At 37.3% G+C, this 9,620-nt stretch overlaps 1 protein-coding gene across 2 annotated transcripts; it reads right to left on the reverse strand.

Annotated features, from left to right (window-relative positions):
- Positions 1 to 743: 743 nt before the first annotated feature.
- On the reverse strand, positions 744 to 8,686 carry LOC106073221 (dermatopontin-like). Of its 2 annotated transcripts, none has more exons than XM_056006951.1 (3): positions 8,534 to 8,686; positions 5,481 to 5,765; positions 744 to 1,239 (listed from the first exon to the last, which is right to left on the reverse strand). In XM_056006951.1, the coding sequence occupies exons 2-3, from the start codon at positions 5,692 to 5,694 to the stop codon at positions 947 to 949; spliced, it is 507 nt and encodes a 168-aa protein (XP_055862926.1). In that variant the 5' UTR covers positions 5,695 to 5,765; positions 8,534 to 8,686; the 3' UTR covers positions 744 to 946. The 2 variants fall into 2 exon arrangements, with proteins under 2 accessions (XP_055862926.1, XP_055862925.1); XM_056006950.1 differs by having other exon boundaries at positions 5,481 to 5,795; positions 8,534 to 8,673.
- Between the last annotated feature and the right edge of the window lie 934 nt (positions 8,687 to 9,620).

The raw sequence follows: 9,620 nt of genomic DNA on the forward strand, positions 1-9,620 counted from the left end.
AGCCATTGCTGCTCTGTATGTAAAGCGCATTTATGATGTAAAGTTTCATTTCTATTTATATTAAGTTATTAACACGCCTTGTCTTTATAATAAACGATATTTGGTGCATATTCATAATGGCTGTATTTTTAAGCACATTATTTTGTTTTAATATAAACATTAATACATTCTACAACAGACATTAATGGAACGAGGTCCACTTTATGCATATTAAATAGGTGTATTTTTTACTATCCGGTTTACTATCCGGTAGTGATATCCGACCGGAGCCGAATAGCACCGGATAGTAAAAAATACCGGATATTCGGCAGAAGCCGGAGCCGGAGCGACTATATATATATATATATATTATTTATAGATAGATAGAATAATTTCAGCTTTTTGGGCGTGGGAGAAATAACGTGTACACACTTTTTACCATACAGACAGACAGAGTTGAAATAAGCTTTGTAAAAATCTAACTCATTACAAAAACAATTGCTTACACTCTGGTTCTCTGGGAGTTGTCTCTAGTTCTTAACATACATTACTACAGAACCGCTTATCCTGCATCATTATTAAGACTCACAATGAACACTCCCTTTCTTCATCACCTAGGAAACACACACACGCACACTCTCCATAACATTGCACTAGCTGTTTTTTGGATTACAAACCAACGACCGAGCAACAACACGAGCTTGTTGGTTAGGTTAAAAATTTGGATTTGTTTGGCAAAAAATGATGAGAAAAGAAAACAGAAATGTAAAATCAACTTTTATTGTTTCGAATAAACACATACGATTTTATAGTGACTGGAGACTTTCGTTGCATAATTCAGAAAACATTTCTTACTACGTAAATGTAGATCTATTAGTATCATAAAAATTAGGATGAAATGGAGGACTACTTTAAGTCAATAATAAGAATAAAATATCACATAACAGAAATTCTAAAGTAGTCAGTTTTAAAGTGTACAGATTTGGTATTTCCAGCGGCGGTCCTCGCGACGGTTGTCATGGTGACTAAATGCCGCTTTGATAGCTTTTCCTTCCGGTACAACCAAGGTCAGCTTCTGGTCCCAGTCGTTGACGTAGCCGGTGTCATAGCAATTTCGTGGGCTCCTTCCCTTGACGTCACAGCAGTAGAAGCCAAATCTGCGGTCCTCGTGTTTGTTGCTATGGTAACTGTGGGCGCCCACCATGACCTTGTTTCCAGGGCAAGTGTAAACTATTGGTTCGTCAAACTCGTTGACGTAGCCTGTGAATGAAATTTAATATGAACAAAAAAACAACAACAACAAAAAAAAAAAAAAAACAGAGGGAAGGCTCATTTAAACATTTCACCCGCATTTAACTACAGAAGTCCGGCAAAAGGAGGGCATGTCCTCCTATTTGAGTTTATCGTTATTCGTCCGGGAGGCATTTCCCTAAAATGTGAACATTTCGGGCTTTTAATTTGTTGCATATTATCTTCTTATATAATACAGACGTTACTTCAAAAATAAAAAAGATGATTACGTCCTACGCGTCATGCATTTAGTCATGCATATTCACCAATGACTTAAATTCTGCCAAGTCACTGGTTTTCCTGGCTAGCTCAGGCAACCCATTCCATGCTCTAATACAGTGGTTCCCAAACTTTTTTGTCTCGTAGACCCCTTGCCATGGTTTCTGATTTTCCGTAGACCCCCTGCTTAACTTGTGTTGCATCATTGCAAATCAATCAACATTTTTTAAAACTAATGTCTCACTGTAGTGAGTCTAAGAGTGAAAAGGCAATTAAAAGCTACATTTGAAGTTCTACAGATTGATAAAATTTAAATTTAAACCAATTAAAATAACAAAATATATATTTCTGGAATCAAACACACTGGAAATGTTGTTTTTTTTTGTAGGCTCATCATCCATTGCTACGGATATTATGTTTCATATAGGAATTTGTTGTTCTATGAAACATTAAATATTAATTCAGTAATTTGCTTTAGGGATTCTTGTAAACGTTTTCACAAAGAGCAGTTTCTCTTGTATTTCTGGATCTTTCATGTGTGGCTCAAATATTGAGTCCGCAGAACTGTTTTCACTAACAGGAGAAGCGGCGAAGGCGAGTAACTAGCGCCAAAACCAGTAAGCTTTGGAAAGGCGGGCGCTTTCTACCCACCTAGCAGAAGAACTGAATTCAAACTTTTGCTGCCTTGCAGCTATATTCAAACATGGGAAAGGTTTTGTGAGTCAACCCTGAGGAAAAATAAGGAGCCAGCAACCCTTAGGCAGTTTGCAGCAAACAGCTCTACATCCTGTCAGAGCCTGCTAGACCGTTGATCCCAAACTGTATATGTCGTTTGCAAAGAATTACATAAGAAGCTTTTAATGTTATAATTTATACCACCGATATGCCCTTGAACTGTATTGTTGCTTTAAAAAATTCATAATATCAGATGTAGGTTTGTGTAATACAAGTTTTTAAAACTACTTCAAGGGCAGGTAAAATCAATGTTTTACCTTTAGTGTTTTCCGAGACATTGTAAGACGCTCACAAACGCATTATCTTCTCTATATGATGTCGAAGAGAGATTTTGTGGGTGTATTCTGAACTTTATCTTTATTTTTCATTTGAATAGCAGTATAAATATTTTAAGGATTAAAGGTAAATTTACATATTAGTGTAGGAAATAATTGCATTAATGGGAGTGAAAATTAAAGTCACAATTGAAATGAAATTCATTATCGTAGACCCCCATAGACATCTCATAGACCCCCAATTTATTTTTTCACTTTCGTAGACCCCTTGGAAGTCTTCGTAGACCCCTGGGGGTCTATATAGACCACTTTGGGAATCACTGCTCTAATAGCACTAGGGAAGAAGGAGTATTTGTACAAATTTGTCCTAGCATATGGGACGAGGAATGTGCCTTTATCTTTGTGTCTTTCAGAGTATTTTATTAAATTTTGTGTTTTATGTATAATTGCTACTTTACTTTTGAGTCTTCTGTCCTGAAGGCTTTCTAAATTTAGTGATTTTACTAAAGGTGTTACTCTAGTCAAATGGGAATATTCGTTTGTTATGAATCTCACTGCTCTATTGTGTCTGTTCCAGTTTCTTAAGGTTTTCTTGAGTTGAGGGGTCCCAAACAGAGGATGCATATTCTATTATTGGCCTAACCAAAGTTAAATAACATTTTAATTTTATGTTCTTATTTGATTTATAGAAATTTCTTTTAACAAACCCTAATGCTTTGTTTGACTTTTTGATAGTTTCATCAGTATGGGGATTCCTTGACAGTTTTCTTTTATAATAACACCTAGGTATTTTGCGTTTTTAGTCTGTGTTACTGGTTTATCATGAATAAGATAAGTGGAATTTATTTGTTTTAGTTTTTACCGCAGGACCTAGACCCAATTACAAAGAAGATTATAATTTGACAAGCCCTTATAAGTCAAACTCAATATTTCTTTTTATTTCAACGCACAAATTCACTTCTGCATGTTACATAGCTACATACGGGAATACCCGCTAACGTACGTATGCTGAAGATATAGAATGTCTAAACCTCCAGACCAAATTTAATCTTAAAGATGATTATAATTTGAAAAATCATAGAGGTCAAAGCAGAGTTTTCCCTGTGTGTCCAATTAGCTAGTATTTTCCCCCTAAAGATATACATAAACATAAAATGTCAAATTTCTAGGAAATGCGTTAGCGCCGTTTTCGAGATCCGTGTCCGCCCACCCATCCATAAACCGTGTAGAGTTTGCAAACTGAAAAGAGGAATTTAAAAAAAGAAAGGTTTTCCACGTTCTAATTTTTGTGACGTAGAAAAATAATAACGTAAAATGTATTGAATAAGTAATGTTCTAAGTAGTAATGTTCTAAGTAATGTTCTAAGTAATGTTCTAAGTAATGTTCTAAGTAATGTTCTAAGTAATGTTATAAGTAATGTTCTAAGTAATGTATAACTTGGTGGTGCGGATAGGCGTAGTAGTGTGTGTGTAGTGAGCCGACACGATGGCCTTTATAGACGCTTTATAAGAGCGAAGTTGTCAATTCGCCTCACGTTATCTTGCACTTTGACAAGTAAGAATCGAAGTCCGAGTCAAGAACCAGCACGGCGTGAAGTCAGGTCCGAATTGAGGACAAGTCCAGGAAGAGGCTGAGAGCTAGTGGAGTCCGATACAGCGTTACAGAGTTGCGGCGAAGTTTTTGTACAGTCAGTGTTACGTGCTGCCAATTGTACAGAGTCGGCTGTGATTTATTTGACATTAACCTGCTACGTTATTATAGGAGCCCTGAGTTGTCAAGTTTTTTTGAATTGGTTGTGTCATGTGGTGCAGTTTGCGGAGAGCCTGGATAGTGAGAATCGTTGCAGTACAGTACTGTGCTTTTAAGTCATATGCGCAGTGTAAGTCTATATTTATTTCTTGACAAAGTGGGTCTATTGGAGGATTTCAGACATAGAGGAAAAATTATAATTAGCTAGCTGTTTGGTGTATCTGGTGTTTTGTCTTCATTCTTTGATTAAAACGATTATGATAACACTGCTATTATATGTGACATGTTATTGTAACTCTTCATTGGTTTCAACACTAAAAGCCCTTGTCCTAACTCCATTAATGTTCTACAACATCAGGGCCGGCTTAGATAATTTGAGGCCCTAGGCGAACTGAATAGTTTGCCTCAAATGGAGTAGAAAAAAAAAATAAGACTGAAAAAATACGCAATGAATTAAAAACCGTCCTGTATCTCGATCTAAATGAACAAATAAGTTAAATTCATATAGCTCCGATAGCAATAATGTGCTTCATGGACGGCTTGTGATCACCAGATTAGAAATTACGTTTTAAAACGTTTCGACATTTCATCAAAAGAAAGAAACAAAGGTCTTCCAACATTTGTAGTCTAACAAGTAGATCTAAACAAAGGTATTCTAACATTTGTAGTCTAACAAGTAGATCTAAACAAAGGTCTTCTAACATCTGTAGTCTAACAAGTAGATCTAAACAATGGTCTTCTAACATTTGTAGTCTAACAAGTAGATCTAAACAATGGTCTTCTAACATTTGTAGTCTAACAAGTAGATCTAAACAATGGTCTTCCAACATTTGTAGTCTAACAAGTAGATCTAAACAAAGGTCTTCTAACATTTGTAGTCTAACAAGTTGATCTAAACAAAGGTCTTCTAACATTTGTAGTCTAACAAGTTGATCTAAACCATCACAAATAAACCTTGAATAATTATGGAGACTTAGAGATAGGCTAAGACAAATAGAGTTCTGCTAAGCTTGAGGCTTAAGATTTGATCTATGTTTTGCAATTTTTTCACTAACAAATTAATTTTTGAGTCCTGAGCGAGGCCCCCACCACTAGGAGATCTCACAGTTTAGCAGCAAAAAGCTGGCTAGAAGAAGAAGAAGGCTGCCCTAGGCGACTACCTTGTTTGCCTAAGCCTAAGGCAGGCCCTGACAACATCCCCAACAGCCAACACTAAATTTCAGTAAACTCACCGCTGTCGATGCAAGAGTGTGTCTTCCCAGCTGTCCTGCACAGAAACTCCCAGCGTCTGTCTTCCTTACGGTTGTCATGGATACTGGATGTGTAACTGATGATCTGATTGTCTGGACATCTGAAGTTGAAGGGCGAGTCCCAGTCGTTGACGTAGCCGGCACTGACCACAGTCGCCAGTGAGACAATGACGAGGAAGACAGTCATGCGAGACATTGTTTCCTAAACAGGACTCGGCGCTACTTACTTAGTCACACCTTGAGATTGTGATGATGTCCTTATATAGTCTGTAGACGGTATTTTTTTTCTGTTACGACCTATATAACCAAGTTAATGTTAATAATAGAATTTTCAATGTAAAAAAAAGTGTTCTAAATCCTGGTTTAACGACATCCGCCAATTCCCTTTTTTTTTTCTTCACTATTGTGGCACGATGACCAACAGATAGCTAATTAATTACCCCCCTTCCTCCCCCCCCCCTCTCCTTCAAGCCTGTAGAATGTTAGGGGGATAGGTCAGTAAAAAAAAAACAACGATCTCTTCTTTTGGGATTTTAAGTTTATGAAAGAAAAAGGGTGGTAACAGTGGCGTGCGTAGCTAAAGGATTTGGGAGCCAGGGGGGTTTGACCTTTCTTAGAGGCCCCTTGCATTTTAACATTCGACATCATGACATGAGATAATGGCGTAATTTTTAATGTAAAAACAAAAATTTCGGACACTCATTTGGGGCCCTTTAAGCGGGGGGCACGGGGGGTTTTCAAATTTGGACCCCTTCCCCCCTCACCCTAGCTACGCCACTGGGTTGTAAGGGGGGTATTACTACACATCAAAAACATTGACAAAGATTTATATCTAAATGTTTGTCGTAACTAAAACGTCCATCCAATTTGTCTAGAGAAAAAAAAATTTTTTTTTGATTGCACGAAAATTATTTTTTTGTTAAAGATTAGTAACACATGTGTGTGTATATGTGTGTGCGTGTAATAAAAAGTTTAAGTTCAAAACATCTTACTTACTATCAGAGGTGTAGCTAGGGTAGGGGGGGATGGGGGTCCAAATTTGAAAATCTCCTCCCCCCCCCCCCCGAGCCCCCACTCGAGGGGGACCCCAAATGAGTGTTTTTTACATTAAATATTAAATATTAAGCCTACGCAAATTGCAGGGACCCTACAAGAGGTCATACCCCACGGGCCCCCAAATGATGGCGAATTCCTAGCAACGCCACTGCTTACTGTAAAGCAACAGCACAATTAAAACCTCGTATTTCTGCTGATTCGGTATTGTCAAAAGGATGTTGGAAGAAAAAATCAATTTCTTATCTTATAAATTACAGACATTACTTCAAAAGAGAAGATAATTACGTCCAACGAGTTTCATGTGTCGATGTAGATCTAGTGTTTACTTTTAAAGATGAATAGTTGCACCAAAGTTGCCTCTTTCATATATATAGATTTGTTCAGAGGCGTATCTAGCAATGTGCTGGTGGTGCGCGCCGCACGGGGCATCCAACTTTCTTAGTAGAAACTACACAATGTGCATGCATGAACAACCACAAACTACTGTATTTTGTTCGAAACTTAGTTTAGTTAAAAAAACGCATTATGGTAGACTGACTTTGAACGCGACAGTTTCTAGTGACGACATAGGCATTGGGTTAGAGATTAGTATTGTAGACTTCAAGGACAGTTACTGCTAGGCTCTTGAAGGGATAACATCGTTTAGTGACTGACTCGACTGTGGCCTATTGTGTATTAAAATTCGTTATTCTATTTCATCTCGAGTGGACAAAGTTACTGAGCATTGATCCTATTGGTTCTTCATGTATATGACATGGTGTATATTTTTTAGTCTAGTCATCAAGCTCGCATTTGTAATACACTCTACAAGATATCCAAGCATCTAGGACAGGGGTTCTCAACCTGTGGGTCGCGACCCCCTTGGGGGTCGATTGACGATTTGCCAGGGGTCGCCTAAGACCATCGAAAAAATGGATTGTTATTGTCTATTCTTCTATTGCTGTATGTGTGTGTGTCGCGGCAGAGTGGGGGATTGTAAAAAGGGGTCGCCGAGTATAAAAGGTTGAGAACCGCTGATCTAGGATTATCAAGGTACTTTGGAAAAAACATCAAGTACAACTTATACATACATCTGTTACAATATGCTATGCATAACAGAGATCACGAAGGGACCTGTTGGGCTATTGAGTTTCAAAAAAAAAAAATACCGGCTAGATGATTCCGTCGCGAATATCGATGTGCATGTCTATGACAATTGTGGTAGGGGTAGCTACACGCACGGAAGTTTCTCCAAACTAAAGTTGATCAATAATTACTTGCGATCACCGATGACAAATGTACTACTCTTTAATTTGATAATTTATCCACTTTAAAAAATCTGAGGGGAAACAATAGATTTTGAGAAAAATCTAGACAGTTTTTATGCCAGCAAGAAAGCAAGTAAGATATGTTTGTATTATCATTTTTGTATAATCGCTAGTCTGATGTGTTGTGTTTTTTTTTTTAGTGTTTTTTTTTTAAATTAGCAATACTTTAAAAAGGAATACATATGACTTTGAAGAATAATTTTTTTTGGTTACATTTTTTTTGAGGACATCACGAGGAGCCGCCGCACTGGACATCAAATACCCTAGCTACGCCACTGTTGTTTTGTTTCAGTGCGTGTTCTTAAATGTAATTTTATTTTATTTTCAATCATTAAACAAAATTAAAAAGATTTTTTAAAAAGTTTAAACAAAAGTGTTTGTGTGTGTGTGTGTGTGTGTTTAAAACACAATTATTTTAATGAATGCGAAAAAAAAAAGTAAAAATAAATTGGATACAAATTAAAAGCCTCGTAAACTATAGACAAAAATATTCTCTGATTGGAATAATAAATTGTAGATATCATAGAATGATATTTGATTTGAACCTCTTATTAACTACATGTAACTAATCGCTGATGCAAATTGCAAGCCCACAACAAAAAAGTTGGAATATGTCAAATTTCGGTTTGGAATATAGCGAAAAGAAAGATTTTTAAGTAGAATATTTCATACCTGCAGACAATAGCCTCCCCTACAGACACTGAACGGACTGGATGATGAAATGACCCAGTGGGTCTTCTATACAGTGTGTGACCTAGGGCATTGACATGCTAGTTAATTAAGGCTTGATTTGTGGTCGGACCAAGACAGGAGTAGCAGCCTCCAAGTCAGTAAAGATCAATGGAGAACTAATTGTATCTTAAACATAAGAACATCAATAAATAGATAAGTATGCCGTGTGCACTTAAAAAACATTCACCGACAATTTACGTCAACTATTTCACTAATACGAAACAAATATTTAGCAATCCGCACGATTTGTAATTAAGACCAATGCCGGATTTTAGTAAGTGGAAGCCCTGTGCAAAAAAAAAAAACAAAAAAAAAAAAAACAGAGTACTACTAAATTTAATCTCATTTCCGTTATTTTCTTATATTTAATATGCGAAATTAGTTGAGAATGTTTTAATTGTTTAAATGTAGACGCCCCATTGATGTTTAGGCTCTGGGACTCTGGGTGGCTGCATAATCTTCCTCTGTAGTAGATCCGGTCATGTTAAGACCCAATGAAAAGAAGACAAACGCAGACGGCAAAGAGTTCCAAACCATCAGCAACTACTTTTGTTTACTTTACGTTGGGCTAAATATGTAGATCACAATTTGGTCTGCGTAGACTCCACCTTAATGTTTGGACTTAAACATAAACGCTTTTAAAATTCTGCTGTATTTTTGGTTCATTTTGTCCTAACCTATGTTTTATTCGCAGCCTCCCTCAGGTGTCTTGTGCCTATTTGCTTAGTATGCTAGCCACTACTACTACTAGACAGTACTTGACAGAGTACTACTACTACGTGGCACTATCTGATAATAGTACCTGTTACTTGCTACTTGCTACGTGATAATATTTGGTACTTGCCACACCTGCCTATTGATAAATAGTGCCCATGGTAGATCAGCTCTGCCTGCAGTACTCTTCGTGCCCACGGTACCTTGCCACCCGCACTGCTGTGCTCACAGCCGGCTCCAGTGATTTTGGATTGACACTCCGCAAACACCGAGTCACCGGCGACCCTCCACCCGTGTAAAGAGCCACCTCCAG

Source organism: Biomphalaria glabrata, chromosome 12 (genome assembly GCF_947242115.1).
Source record: "Biomphalaria glabrata chromosome 12, xgBioGlab47.1, whole genome shotgun sequence".
NCBI classification, from domain to species: domain Eukaryota; kingdom Metazoa; phylum Mollusca; class Gastropoda; family Planorbidae; genus Biomphalaria; species Biomphalaria glabrata.

What these genes read in the sequence shown, in the direction of transcription:
- LOC106073221 (XM_056006951.1), bottom strand. Translation starts at nt 5,694, where the DNA reads ATGTCTCGCATGACTGTCTTCCTCGTCATTGTCTCACTGGCGACTGTG. An exon ending in ACACTCTTGCATCGACAGCG is followed by an intron (nt 1,240 to 5,480) that starts GTGAGTTTACTG and finishes TTTCATTCACAG; the next exon opens with GCTACGTCAACGAGTTTGAC.